We start from the raw sequence: 15,999 nt of genomic DNA on the forward strand, positions 1-15,999 counted from the left end.
TGTCCCACTTTTGGGGCGTTTGTCCATGTCACTGCACACATGCTTGTGGAATTATGATGCCACCTCCATGGTGATCCTTGTTTAAAGCATCTTTCTTGAATTCTTCCTTGTAGGAGATGCACCTACTTTTGTTCAATTGTCCTCTGTTCCAGCACACCACCTTGTGGAAAAACAAAAGCAGAGCCTCATCTTTGGTTAGAAATATTGAGACAAGTTGAACCTCCAGATTCTTCTCCCTTGCTTTTGGGTCCTTTCAGCTACTTTTGAGCAGCTCAGGGTAATATTTGCCAGTGCTGTTAGTGCCCATATGAATGAGCTGCATGGAATAAAAATCTGAAGGATTAAAAAAATCTGAAGGAACCTCGGCACGTTTACTAGAAGTAGTTAAAAGAACTGTGTTTATTTAATTTGATTACATTTATGGTCATGTTAAGAAGATTATACTGCTCTAATTAAGGGTTACTAGGGTTTTCTATAATAAACTTGAATTTCCAGCTATTTATAACTCAAGGAAAATGTTTCCATACAGAAGTTTGGCATTCAGTGTCTCAAGTTGAACAGCATGGTTTTTCCCTTTTTTTTTTTCCTTAAGGACTCTTTGGCTGCATTCTGAATTGAGGGAGGCTTTTTTTTTATTTTGTGTGGTTTTATATGCTTTTTGTTCTCTTTTGGCAAGGCTTGGTACATGGGAAACACAAATTTTCCAGGCTCTTAGTCTTTTATGTCAACTATTTCCTTTTTTGATATTTCAAACATTGTACTTTAGTAGTCATTACTTTTTAACCGAGCCACTATATAATTCAATAAACATTCACCTCTAAGTATCAACTGTAACTACTTTTTGTGCTTTGTTGCATAAAAATACTTTGTATAATACAATTCTGTTTTGTCTGAAAAAAAGAAGATATTTACCTGACACATTTTGTGCTTAATGAAAGTACTTATATATTTCTGTAAAGTTCAGCTTTTTAAGATTCTCTTCAAATATAAAACATATTTTGAATTTGTCTATTTATTTATATTTTCTATTTATTATCTGTAGACCATTTAATGCCATATTTAAAGGTGTAGAAATTGTGTGAGTTTATCATTCTGGTTGTGAAAGTCCTTCGTTTTACCTTGGTGCACATTTGGAATCCTCTAGTTAAGAGTCTGAGGAACTCTATCCCTCAGTTCATGAACTCTGAGTCCTGGTTAAGGTCTAATCAGACAGTAAACAGAAATGTTTAAACTCAGCATAAGTGCTTAAAGGCTTCAGTCTGTTCTGTGAATTTTAAGCTTGCCTAGTGAATGCACGTGTCATTGAGCCTGGCACAGAATGTAACTGGTGGCTCAGCTATCTTGTTCAGCTGTGTTTCAAGTGCTGTCCAGATACTCTGCAAGTGTGGCATTGTGATCAGAAGAATTCCCAAGAAAGCAGTCTCTTTTTTTAATTCTCAACAGCATTGTCAAGTACTTATCTTCCAATGTCTTGGAAGATTATGCACTGTAAAATGCATAAACAGTACAGAGGGCCTGAACCTAAGTATTCTACTTCCCTTACACTTGCTTGGTATCTGAGTTTCAGCAATGCAGCATGAGAGAAGCCATTAGTTATGCTGGGGAGAAGGATGGCTAAAACAGAATTTGTGAGATGAGTAAGAAACTGGCTGAGGAGAAAATAAGAGGTAACATTGAAAGCAGATTTAGTAGACTAAAGAGAAGTGGCTGGTGGAGTTCCTCATGTTATCTTTGTTTTTTAAACACTTCCATAGCACTAACCTACGTTTCTTGAGATGATGTATGTTGTGTTACAATAAGGCAAAGGTGTTTGTCCAGATACTTTCACCAGAAAATTTCTAGGTGGTAAGATCTGCTGATGACAGGAAGACAGGAGACATTGTCAGTACCACACTGGAAGTCACACAGGAGGAACTGAGTCACCTTGAAAGCAGAAACAATCAGTGATGAAACTAAGTGAAATTCAATGCACAGCAAAATTTTACTGGACTCAGAGACAAATGTTTACTCTAAACTGTTAATTCATCAGCTCAAAGAGTGCAAGGATTTGTCTGTACTACTGCCTTGATTTCTCGCTATCGTGTTCCTTGTGAAAGTCATCTCATGCATGATTCTCAGCGTTGTGTTGAAGAGCAATAAATTTAAGTTGGGACTGACTGATATATAGAGAGGCTATAGAAAAAAATCAGGTGATGAATGACCTGGATTATGGCTCAAAGAGATTGTATGCCTGTAATATCAGAGATGGAGAACAAAATCAGTACTTGAATGGCTTTCTGCGATATCCCTTCCAAACTTCTGTCCCTACATAATCCAAGGGCTACAGGTATCCCCTGAAAGGCTGTGTGAATGGCTACTGCCCATGCTGTAGCTGTGTGAACTGTTCTGTAAAGACAGGTCGATCGCTCTTTGACTTCAGCAAAAGTTTTATCACAGTAGGAACTGAATAGGATTTACAGGATTTGGCCTAGAAATTGAACATTTTTGCCACTGAAGTTTTATGGACATTTTTCATGTTCTAAATTAAGCTTTGGTTCACATAATCTATTTTACTTTTCCAGTCACAGCTTTTCTCATAGCGCAGTTGTGGCATTTGTCTTGTAACAAGAAGCATCTGATAATCATGAAATAGCCCAGATTTATGCCCATAGTGCTGAAGCAGTGCCATATTTGTGAAAATAACTTAGAGAATATGCAGCAGATGTGAGAGTTTTACCTTCACATTTAAGTAGGTTTATACTGTCAGCAAGTGTGGGCTTTTCACAGACTGACAGAGTTTCAACTTACCAGATGTTCCATGTGATCAAATAGATACTGTACAGCTGTTTCCCATTCTTTTTACTGGGCTCAGATAAATGCACAGTAAATGCTCTGAAATATACAGATTTTATTTTGGCATGTGTTGCAGAGAACTTACTGTTATCCACAGGCACTGAGAATGGAGGGAAAAACCAGAGGTGTTGTAGGAATCCTTGTTGTCCATTACCGTGAGGAGAAATTAGCAGCCATTTGGTTGAACAACCCTTACGATACTAGCCAGGGAGGGATAACAAATGGCTTTTTCCTCTGTTTGTGGAGAGATTAGTGGACATATTCATGCACCCTAGAAGTGACTTCTGGTGTCTGGGTGAGCTGCTACCTCTGGGCTGAGTGGTGCTTCCCATGGTGGTTAACTCTCAGGGGAGGTGATCAGTGCAGCAGGAGCAGCTGTTCTGCAGGTAACTCCCACTAACCCAAGCATGGATTTTTAACACTTGAATGGAGACACTGGCTTGGATTCTGTACTCAGTGCCATGCAGAAAACAGAATGGCTCCAGAGCTCCTGGCAAGACTGCCTGCATCCTTCCTGTCTGCTCCTGTAGGTGTGGGTAGCATTCCCCAAGTCAGCTATTTGACCACAGCATTTAGGGGTCAGTTTAAGCAACTGCTCTGAACTGTTTCAGGACTGAAAGGTCCAGGGTACGTTAACTGCCACACGTGTCAATTTGGTTCAATAACAGAGCAGCTAAATAATAAAAAAGGAAGTTTTCATTTCCGTTCACCTGCTTTTCTGCTCATTTCTCCTTCCTCCCTCTCCAGCTCCCAGTGCTCTCCTTAGCCCCTTGACCTTACCACTGCCTTTCCTCCTGTCACTGTCAACCTCCTGCCTTTCCAGAGCTGCTCTTACACCTGGAGAATTCTACCATGTTCTCTTTTAAATCCTTCTTTAAAACCTTCATCTTCAGGCAGAGGAATTACTTTTATCTTTCATTAATACTGTCTTCAGAATTTGTTGAATGCTCTGTTCTTTTCAGATTTATAGCCTAGTCTTACAGAGAAGTAACTGTTCAGTTAAATGGAGAATATTTGGTTAGATGTTTGGAGGACTGGATCATTTGTTGGGAAGCTTTTTTGAAATGAGAATATTTCTCACTCTGTGAAACACAATGTTCATTTATGGCTTTATGCACATTTTAATAATAAACATTTGTGGCCTCGGAGGAGTAGTAGAACATGCACATGGATAATTTCTGCTTTTAACTTTTATTCCCTAGCTCAAGGTGTAGAACATGTTCTTATGGATTTTTAAAGGCCATGAGCAGGCTTATGACTATGCTCAGAATCATATGAGAAGACAAGTTACAAGCAGTACTTTTCATCTTGGTGACTGTCATTGTTTTGTGCTTCAGTATTGGTTTTTATTTCAGGAATCTCAAGCATCTGGACTGCCTGAGTACATAAAGATTGTAGAAGTTGGGCCAAGGGATGGATTACAAAATGAAAGGGTAAATTTTTTAATTTTTTTCATTTGTGGTGTTTCTCATGGATATCACTGTTGTTTTCATTGTGTAAAACACAATAACTGTTTTTTATACTAGAATAAAAATATATTACTGTTTAGCCAGATGTTAAATCATATGAGTTCTTTCTGTGCTTGGTTAATGAACTTTTCTGTTACTCAACTGCCGTTTCTTTTTCTGGAATTTCTCTTGTCAGTCAGTAACATTGTCATGACATAATTGGTAAACTCCATGAAATACTGACTACCTTCATAGTATGTGTTTGTGCTGCAACTGCTACTACAGTAAGAATAGTACAATACATGTTATCATACTTACTGCTGAACAGGCATAGGAACAAACCTCAGAAATTACTTTTTTTAAAAATTACTCTTTCCCTGAAGGGTGGTAGGGAAGCATGGAAGAAAATTAAAATATACTATGTAAAACAGAGTATATGTATAAAAAGAGTCATGTGTGTCCACAAACAGGAGGATAAGCTCCTGTGTATTGTTGGTACGGGTATTGAAAATATTAGCAGTATTAACAGAATGGAATTACTCTGCCTCAGCTGTGGACCTTTGTTCTTCCATTTTTCTCCAGTTGGACTATTCTTGCTACTGTTTCCTTTGTTAGTTCTTTGCTAGTTTGGTGTTTGGTTGCTAACAGTGAGGCCAGACCTCTAACCAGTTACACAGAAGTGCTTCCTCCTTCTTTTGTGGTGGACAAAAACTGGAGTAATACTGACTGCCTAGTGCTTTCTTTGTGCAGTATCTTTCTACTGTCAGGGAACAGTATAGTTATGGTGTAATGTGTGAATACAGTTCATTATTTTTAAAAGTAAATATTAGTTATGTGCTAAGAACATTTCACTTGCAGAAGTTTCTTACCATATGAAATACTTTACTGTGTCTCCATGTCCATAGGTGATAGTCCCAACTGATATCAAAATTGAGTTAATCAACCGGCTTTCTAAAACAGGCCTGCCTGCAATAGAAGCGACCAGTTTTGTTTCATCCAAATGGGTGCCTCAGGTATGTAAAATCATCACCACTATTTCAGAGTAAATGCCATTCCATGCAGTGGAGTTTTTCAGTAGTATAGACTGTAGAATTGTACAGGAGAATGGTAGAGAAATCATGTTTCTTTGTAAAGTTGGATGTTGTTGTCAGGTGTTGTTTACTCAACTTTTTCAGGTCAGCTGAAGCTGTGGTATTTATTAAAAAGTAGACTTAACTGAAGCAAAAGAAGTTGTGCAGAAAGCTGGTTACATTCCTAACTTAGCAGCAGTAAGAGTAGATTGCTCTAGTAGGGAAGGGGAAGATTTTTGATTAAAGGGCAGTGCAGCAGCCTGTGAGAGAAGAGCAGATCTGGAGAGGGTAACTAGGTCAGCCAAGAGTAGACATACTGCAGTGAATCCACAGTCTGGGAGTTATGGTCAAGATCCAGTCAGTAAGGTATGTGGCCAAGCACAGGTTTGGCTGCTACTGTGCAGCTGCACTGTTTCTCAGGAAGGGAGAATGCATGACAACTTAAAAGCTGCTGTGAAGTTCAGTGAAATGGAAGGGTAGACCACATTAAGACTTCTTGACATAACTTCTGCTCATCTGCTTTCCAGTGGTTTAGTGACAAGCTCCAAGGCTGATTGAGCCTTCTCAGGTTGCTCTCTTTTTATCAATGAGTGCTCAGGAAGATAAACTCTTGGAAGCAGCATGAATTCAGATCCCTAGAATCAGGGCAGGAAAATGTCTATGCACAGGGCTCGTGCAAACTGAGTAAACTTCTCAGGAGTGCTCCCTAGCACCAAACTAATACAGTAGAGACCCCCAGGTGTGCAGATTATGTGGAGAATCATGGAAACTTTTCCCTGAAGCCAACCACTCCCACTGCACTTGGTACATTTTTGTGTATCTATCCACCATGCAGTCCTCCTTTTCAAAACATTAATCTAATATTAAACACACAAATATTTATCCAAACACATGTTGAAGGATGTTAAGGAGAGATGTTGCAGATTCTGTCCTGATTTTGAGTTTGCTGAGTACAGGGCAGTGACTTTTTGCAACTAATAATATGGAGAAAATACTTTCCAATCAATGTTAATGTTGTGTTGTAGAATAGAGGCAAAGAAAGTACTTGTGTTTATGTGAATGTTCAGTTGCAACTAAAGAACTGGGGTGATGACATGTCATTAATATAATTTAGTGTTGTTCTTACCTTTGTTCTACTCTTCAAAGTAGTCATCAATGTAATGAAGAAAGGTAGCATACCTTTCCCCCCTCCACACACTTTTCCCTAAATAACATTTCATTTTCCACATTTGGAAGTATGTTTGGAGGATCTAAATCTGAGACCTTTGTATATGTAGTATTGGTAGTAGTTAGGCATGTTTGTTGTTTTGGAGTTCTGGCACTTTATCAGCAGTCATACTGAGTTACGATGAATCATAATTTGCTTATTGTTTTTCCAAAATTAATGTTTACATTTGATACAATTCAGGAGAAATCCTAGCTTTTCTGAAGTCAGCAGCAAGATTATGTTGCCATTTAAAGTGCCAGGTTTTCATCTGAGATTTAACACTGTAAATTCATGCTTAATCCTCAAGCATATGATATAGCTCCTATTTGTGCAAACTTAGCTGTTCTGTGCAAGCAAGGAAATAAGTTAATACTTGTCCATGTAATTTAAACTAATTTTCAAGAAGTCTCACACTTGTTTACACATTTGAGTGCTTACATGTAAAGAAATCACAAGTTATTCACAACATGAAACGTGAAAGTACTTATTTTGAGGAAATACTTCAATTTTAAACATATATTGTGGCATATTTTGCATTCATTGTTACATACACTGTTATATTGTATAATGCCGTTTGTCCATTTTTAAACTGAGAATACATCCTGGGTCTGGACTTTCATCACAGAAAACCATAATATGATCATACTTTTTCTTATTCATGAGTTCACTGAGCAAACTGTGCTGGTCCTGTACAGCACTCTGAGGGACTCCTTTAATTAATTTCAGTGTTCTTGGGATCACCAGGAAAGGGGAAGAGAGCACTGATAATGAAGATATTTTTTTTTTGGTATCAGTATAGTGGCAATGATATTGTGTTTTAACAGTGAACAGGCTGTTTTTCCCAGTGCCATCAAAATTCAGCAGTTACAGCAACAGTGAGTAATGTGGGTTTTAAGAATGAGAAGGAAAAGTCTAAACCAAAGGTGGGTTTCTTGTTTTCTTGTTTAATGATTTCCTTTTCCTGTGAGCTATTAGAAACACCAAATTTAGCACAGGGTTGTCAGTTATGGAAAAAAGAACAATCTCTTTTTATCTTAAATTCATGTCTGAATACTTTATTTTAATGACTTAATTTGTGTTTTAAATGTCTTATTTGAAAGATAAGATTGTGCTGCTCTGATAGGGAGTGCAGTCTTGACTTTGCTTGTTTCATTCTTCTTTTCATAGGTCATGGGAATAGAATTCATGGTTATGTTTAGATCGCTCATTCACTTATTTCTTTTCTTAGTATTTTAAATCTCTCTTATGGTTTCTGCTCCACTGTTTTTTTTGGCAGAGATTGTTTTACTGAAAAAAAGCGGAAAGAAAAGGTTCCCCAGTAGCAAGGTGCCATATAAAACAGGATCCCACACCTATAACCTAAATGGCCATAATTTATAAATACCTACCATTAGAAAGCTTATTTTAAAAGAAATTTGGGAAAGAATTATTGTATTGCAATTTAAAATCTTCTGAGATGCAATATATTTTGCAAAGAGATTTTACTTACAGGAAAAATAGTAATGAGACAATTGTAACACATATTGTTTGTATCTAGCAGCTTTATACTGGTTGAAATACTGTCATTTTGGGTTTTTAGCATGTTTTAAGTCAGGCTATAACTTTGAAGTGTGGAATTAGTTCCAGCATTTGCCATTTAATTAATCATTTAATTTCAAACATTATTCCTTGCCCCAGGAAACATAGATCCAATTTATACAGAATTAAGGAATGCAAATGTGTTCTTAAAAAACTGAAGCATTGCCAAATGTGGGGTTTTTTGTGAAGTTATCAGATGCGTGAAGTGGTCACACTGATTTAGTTTATCTGGAAGCAATTACTAAAAGTTGGCTTGTGCCATCACTTGTTTCCTGATGAGAAATAAGTTGTGTCTGGTTATGGGACGCTTCTCATACCATATATCCACTTCCTTGTAGATGCATGTTGGGCTTACATTTGAGGAAGCATACATGCATTTTTCTGGTATTTTTAATCCATTCATTTTTGTAATAGGAAACTAGTGACAGGAAGATTCCAGGTTGCCAGTAGTATTGCCACTTAATAATCAGATATAATTCAATATCACATATTTAGAATTGTGGTAGTGAAAGGCTGTCAATATCTGTTGAAAAGAAAGCGTTGTAGTTCATAATCTTTTCATAAAATACTCCTAAAATGACTTTCCATTAGTATAAAAAGAATCAGAAATGCAAGAAAAAGCTTTGTAGTTCATAATCTTTTCATAAAATACTCCTAAAATGACTTTTCATTAGTATAAAAAGAATCAGAAATACAATTTCATGTTGTTTTCTTGGAAGATTTGCTTTTATGAAAATATTTTAAATGCAGTCTTAATTTTTAAAACTCAAAGTCTGTGAGACATAAAATAGGAAGGATGTATTTTATTGCATACTAATTTTAGGCATGCACACTATTAAAAATAAACTTATTTTTCTTCCACCTCTTTCAAGAAAATGTGCATGTCTAAATAATTTATAGTTTTTTACATGGACAAGTCTTTGATTTATCATCTTGATTTGTGCATGGAGTAGTGTTAATCTTAAGTTAGAAAACAGTAAGAATGTCTTAAAAAGGCAGTTTCTTTGGTGAGGGGAGGCTAAAGAAAACAAATGCTTGTATGAAGTAATGGTCTTTGCCCTTTGCTGTAAGAAAAAATTATTTTCTTCCTTTGAAAGAAAAGTTAAAGTATATCTCATTGTTAGACTAAAAAGAGAACTGGATTTTGCTATATTCTTAAGGATGGATTTCTGATTAATCTTCAAATATACTGATACAGTTTTGAGTAATTCAAGCGCACTTAGACTTAAGGTTGTAAAGTCACATTTATCAGAGTGCTGAAGTTTTCAAGATTTGGATTGTTTTAAAATGTCAGTCCTGTTGAGTCCACTGAGATAAGTTTAAAGTTGCAGTAACAGTTGATCAAGTTATGAGTCAGATTGCATATTTACAGATATACAAAAAAAGAAACACTAGAAATCTTAGCCCAAATTCTATATTCATATAGAACTGGAAAACCTGTAAAAAATCCAAAATAAGAGTGCTTGTACAGTATCAGTTTATCACTAACGGTATACCTAATGAAGGCAAATGTGCAATCTAAGCCAATTTTTTTCTTACTTAGCTGCATAAAATTAGAAAATAACTGCTCATCAATATAAATTATGTATATATTTTAGATGGCAGATCACAAAGAAGTAATGAGGGGCATTGAGCGGCATCCTGGAGTTGAATATCCTGTTCTCACGCCTAATCTTCAAGGTTTTCATGCTGCTGTAAGTGCCTTCATACAATAATTACCTCCTTCACATTGCAGATACTAACAGTTCAGTACCATAAACTAGCTATTTAATGTCATATAACCTGTCCTGATAGAGCAAAGCTAATTTTTTTTTCATTAAGAAGTTTTTTGTTGTGAAAAATTGGCAAATACATACACATAGTGGTGTTACGCTCTCTGTATTAATATTTTAATAAGAAGTATTGATCAAACAGTCTTTGAAAGTTCCTGTAAATGATGCTTGTATATAAAGAGAAAGACAGTTCCTTCTCTTTAGTTGACTTTTTGACCATAGAAAAGTTGCTGAAATGTGTCTTCTTATTAGAGAGAAGTGAAGAAGGATGAGGAAAATGTCATTTAAATGAAAATGCTTTGTAGTTTGTATTAGATTTCTTAAATTCTGCATTTCATTTTGCTAGGGTTTGAAAGTTTAAATGGTTTCAGTTCATACAACATAAAAATTCAAAACTACAGGCTCAAAGTGTTTGGAATTAATAAAAATTGGAGCAGTTCAATCTTAAATGTAACTTGCTATTTGAATCTTTGCACATTTATGTTTTCTGAAAATTTTTCATGCCTTTATGCTTTGGTCAAGCCACGTTTGGAAAGCATACTGCTTGATGGACATTTGTGTTGTAGTCTATGCAACAGTTTCTATCCAGTTTTCTTACTACATAGGAAATCTCTGTTAAAACAGGATCCTGGTAACTATCATTAATTAGATTTGTAGTGCAAATTTTGTTTTCAGTGGTGGCTTGTGTGAGTGGAAATAAATCTGCTGTATTTCTACACCATACTTGGTGACATAAGGAATGGAAAATAATGTAGAAATAGTTGTGGGTGGTTGCTGAGCACTTGCTGCTATTTTTTCTCTTTTAATTGGAATGATATTTGTTCCTGTAATGGTTGTTGAAGCTTAGATGTTATCCTGCAGAAGCAGAGAGTAAAGCAAGAAGCTCCATTCTTTTTTTATAGAACAAGAGTATTATTCTCACTGAGATGAGAATTAATGAATTAGCTATTCTCCTAAGCTTATTTCTCCTATCATTTGGCTTTCAGCATTGTTGTTTGTCTCATGTTAGTTGATTTACTGAGGCATTGAGTACAAGCTCAGGCTAATTGCACCTTCAGTGAAGTCACCACATTTACACATTTTCTAGACTTGTATTTGCTCTGAGACGTTTGCTCAACAAACTCACACGTATTACCCACATTGGCTATGACACCCACTCCAGTGGAGCCCTTGATCCTAGAGTTGGCTCTAACAAGGAAATCCCTCTTGGTTATTGTTACTGCTCTAGGTACATGTAGGCACAGAGCTTTCCTAGCATGAGAATGACTTCCTGGCATTCAGGAGGAACAGGCTTTCTCTAGAGGATAAGTATTTCATAGTTGTTATATGATCTTCTCCTTTTTTTGAAAAATTAATGTAAATATCAGTCACTGTTATTTTCACAGTTGATTCAGGTGATTTCCTACATGGAATCATAGAATGATTTGAGTTAGGAGGGACATCCAAAGGTCATCTAGTCCAACCCCCATACAGTGAGCAGGGATATGCTCCATTAGATCAGGTACCTCTATCATTTATCACTTAAAAAATATGTTTACCTAATTGCTAAGAAGAGGTAAGAAATATGCCATAGTCATTGAGTTAAAGATTTGATTTAGTGTTTGTGTGTTATAATTTTCATTTCCTTTTTTAAAAAATATATTTTAAATACATTCTAACTTTGAGAATTAAATGCTTAATCTAATATACTAATATGGTGTTATGATTTGGTTTTATTGACATGTATTTTTCAGGTTGCAGCAGGGGCGACAGAGGTCTCCGTTTTTGGCGCAGCATCTGAAACTTTTAGCAAAATGAATATTAATTGTTCAATTGAAGAAAGCATAGAAAGATTTGAAGAAGTTGCTAAATCTGCAAGGAATATGAATATTCCAGTGCGTGGGTAAATATGAAGATTCTTAAGTAATACAGAGTTACTGGAGTCATTGTTACAGGAGTTTTTTTTTGTGCCAGTAGAAAAGTACATTACCAAATTTTTATATTTTAGATGAAATAGTCTCTTTTTGTGTTGATTTTTATTGTTGGGTTTTTTTATCATCACAGATGACAGAATAAAATTTATTTTGTGCTCCTGAGAACTTGTAACACTGTTGCCTGCACCTTGAAAAAAAATACCCTGCACTGCTAACAGGACTTTAGGACTCAAGTGGAAGTAGTTCACAAGTTCTCAAATACTGCAGTACCTTTAGAATATTTCTAGAGTTTTACATTATATTTAATGATATACAGGGCTTCTCTTCCTCAATTGAAAAATGTGTGGAAAAAGATAATCAGAACAAAACTTAGAGATTTCACAGAAGCATTCAGTACATTCAAGGTGACTTTTTTCCTGGAGATAAAACAATCAAAAAAGAATTAATTGTCAAAGCCTGCAATTTATGATCTTGTTTTAAGATCCCATATTTGCTTTTAGTGGCAGATACAATAAATGTCATTATTGTATCCCAACCCCATGCAAAACTATCTAAATGCTGAGACAATTAAAGGTTTGTGGCAAAGGTTTGTGTTCTTTATGCTTTATATCCTGACCTGTAAGCATCGCATAGATGTGTCAAGCAAGGGCAGAAACTGACAGTGTTGGAAATTGAGAGTTTGTGTTGAATGACCTCAGACCCAGCTTTTTGGGAACAAAAGGATGGGATGTTATGTATTTCATCAATTGACATTCAGTATTTAGAACCGCAGCCTTTGCTCAAGGAAGCTCCTAGGACTACGTGTTTTGCCTTCTAATATAAATTTTGTAGGTTAAATGTTTTGTTTGAATTACTTAGGTAATAACATGCTAATATATTTTATATATATTGTTTCCTTTCTAAAGCACTATTATTGTTTAAAATGTTATAAAAATGTTATTTAAAATGTTATTTATTTACAGGAAATGGGTAATTAGGTGCCTTGCCCTAACTCCTTATTTGTATTGTTGAAAAATACTTCCAAAAATAATTTTAAGAGCTTCACATTTTACTTCCTGTTTTCACTGGCAATTTAGAATTTATATAGTGAGCATAAATCATTTGCAATCCTTGAATCCTATGAAAAATGCACTCAAACAGTTGAAACTAGTCTTTAAGCTTTTGCGTGTCTTACTATTGCTACAGCTGCCCTAACATTGACTTGATTATCATCCAGAAAATTTATGCTGTTAGCTGTCACATTTAAAATCTGTAGCACAGTACACAGCTTTCTAAATGTTTACTAAATTTGTTCAAATGTTTATGAAGAATTGAAATATTGTGCATGGTCTTGGAAGTTAGGCTATTTATTAGCAGCATAAAGGGGGAGATTCTTTTTAAATTTTTTTCTATGTACATAAAAACTTTACAATAACATCTGGGACATTCTGTGAAGACACTGAGCCAAATCACTTACAAACTGTGTGGTCAGCTAATTACTTCTATGCATATTTTGCATGTGAAATGACACAAAATACTGTTGGCTTTAGAACTGCGTATTTTAACATGTAATTCAGGTACTCTTAAAATATCACATCTTTTTCAGTGATCAAAACTGAAGCCTAACAGCCAAGATTAATGGAAAACTGTGACAAATGGTATTTGCAATTAGTAACTTGGGTTGTGCTTAATTTAAATGTACTTTTGCTGTACATATAAAAAAAAAATTAAGTAAATTCTGCTTAAGCTAGATTCTTCCAAGTTAATATAGCCAACGATTTAAAAAGATACAGAAATAAATTTTCATTTGTACAACAGAACAATAAGGAAGTAAGGACTTGTGTTTCCACCTTCCTACTTCATGTCCTGTGAAATAAAGTCAGACTATGTTTCTCTGAAATATTCAGTACCATATAGTATAATAAAAACTGACCAGGAATATAAGAGGTGAAAGGTAACATCTTTTTTTTTACCCCACTGAAACCCTCTTCTTCATCACCAGCAATTAAGGCTGTATTTATCCCTGTCCTGAAAATTTTCCTGCGAGGCCACTTGAATTATTTGCATGTGCAAATGTGAACGTGTATACAAATGTTTAGAAGTTCAGTGTTAGAAAAACAGTGTTAGAAAAAATGTTTGCTGTAAAATAACTTAGAAGCATTTGCTTTCAGTACTGCTTCATTTATTAATTATGCATTATTTCTAAACTGCTGTATGTAATTATTTAAAGTATGATGAAGTTCATTATAAGTAAAAGCATATTGAAATGTATCAGAATTACAATTGCCTTTGTATAGAATTCAAATGCTGGTTGATATACTTGAAATATAGTAATATTTTTTTCTATGATATATAACAAACAAATGACTGCATGCAATACTATTATTATTACCACTTATAGTATATTATAATTAAGGTTACAGGTTACAGCATATATAATTCCTTGTTGATTAAAAGAAAGAATTATTTTTTATTTTTTGTGCTAATATACAAGGTATGACATGAAATACTGGAAACTTAAAGAGAAATAATTAATTGTAGTTATCTTTATCTTGTGCTAGTGATACTTGAATTTGCTTCACAAAAAAAAATACAGGTGGAAGAACACATCCATTTTATTTTAATATACCTTACAACAAGTATTTCCAAAAAATAATGCTGGTCTGTTTTGTTTATATGGAAGCATCCTGATTATCTGAAACAATTGTATTGATAATATGGTGATTTATACCATTATCACTTCTTTAGAAAGTAAAACCAATATAATGCCTTTGTTTCACTGTAAGTAAGCCTATATTTGAGATTATATGTGAATGGTAAACAAATTACAGGCTTACACAGTATTAAGCCAGCTGGTTACAGTCCCCAGGAGAAGTTTGAGAAGCTGGAGATTGCTGGAATGTGGGGGCTTGGTGCATTTCTCTGTAATGGGGACAGGTTAAGAAAAGGATGTGGGAGCCATTATATTAACTCTGTCATACTCTGCACTGTGTAAGAGGAGAAATTTTCCTTTTGAATAGCTTTATACCAACTTTTTTTCATGACTCCAGGTAGAAAATAGTAGGCCAGCAGAGCTGCCTTTTTTTATTATTATTTATTAAAAAAAAGGGAAAAAAAAGATACCTGTGGGAAGTAAAAATTATCTGTGTTTCTTCTTAAAAAGTAGTGTAATATAAGACTTGAAATGTTAGTATGAAACACAGTGTGTTTTCTAGCGTGTTACTGATGGATAATTTGACATAGTTACTAGAAGTTAAGTGAGGAAGTGGCCCTTCATTGTATCAATGGTTTTGTTCTGGTTATAGAGAAGTTATTTTCTGGAACATAGTTCACAATGTAACTGGTTTTTCTGGTCATTCTAGAAACAGAAATGTATTCTTACTATAAAATTTACTCTGAATAGCATACATATTACTCACAACTGGTTATAAATACATGGAAATGGTGTTTCTCTTTTTTTTCTTAAATGTAAAAAAAAAAATAATCCTTATTTACGTATTTTGGGCTTGGCATGGAGGTTATGTTTTTGGAAGAATCTCCTTTCATTCTTCTCTTGTTTCTATTTCCCCTGTCCTTACAGTCAAGTTTGCCTGTTAACAAATGGCTTTCTTTGCAAAGAGACAGAATATATCAACCTTAATATTATGAATTCACCAAATGATAGGCATATACATTTTAGCATGAACATCCAATAAAAATAAATACATCTGCAGTGAACATGGTAAATTATATGTGAACTTACACTATAATAATAAACAGGAAACAGCAGCATCTGAGTCTGCAACTGGCTTCTCAGGAGGCTTGGTGCTTCCAGCTGTGGTAGCAGCTGTGGCTCTGGCTCTGGAACTCTTGCTGAAACAAGCTGACAAAGGGCTGATTACAACATGGAGTTCAGTTTCTGCTTGGATTAATTTTCCTTTTAACACACTTTGGTTATGAAGAGTTTGGTCATTTACTGTTTTATATTTTGCACTCCACAGTCATTGGGCTGGTGTGATCATTGCCATTCTTGGTAACCTTAATCGTGGCAACCTTATACTGTCAATGCCATTTGTCGAACACTGCAATTTGGTTCTGGCTTACTGGAAGAAATTGAAAACTCTCTTCCTCTTCCTTCTCCCTCCCCATCCCCAGAGGCTGTTCAGAATTTTTGTCCAAAATATTACACAGTAAAGTTGTTTTTCAGTTGTTTTATATGCA

The 15,999-nt window shown here is 35.1% G+C and overlaps 1 protein-coding gene across 1 annotated transcript in view; it reads left to right on the forward strand.

Moving 5' to 3' along the window:
• Positions 1-15,999, forward strand: part of HMGCLL1 (3-hydroxymethyl-3-methylglutaryl-CoA lyase like 1) — a 70,187-nt gene that overhangs the window by 17,767 nt on the left and 36,421 nt on the right. The window contains exons 2-5 of the mRNA XM_054179944.1: positions 4,188-4,265; positions 5,186-5,293; positions 9,734-9,829; positions 11,641-11,789. Of these exons, the coding sequence (XP_054035919.1) occupies positions 4,188-4,265; positions 5,186-5,293; positions 9,734-9,829; positions 11,641-11,789 (431 nt within the window). The remainder of the gene's footprint in view (positions 1-4,187; positions 4,266-5,185; positions 5,294-9,733; positions 9,830-11,640; positions 11,790-15,999) is intronic.

This window comes from Dryobates pubescens, chromosome 3 (genome assembly GCF_014839835.1).
Source record: "Dryobates pubescens isolate bDryPub1 chromosome 3, bDryPub1.pri, whole genome shotgun sequence".
Lineage (NCBI taxonomy): Eukaryota > Metazoa > Chordata > Aves > Piciformes > Picidae > Dryobates > Dryobates pubescens.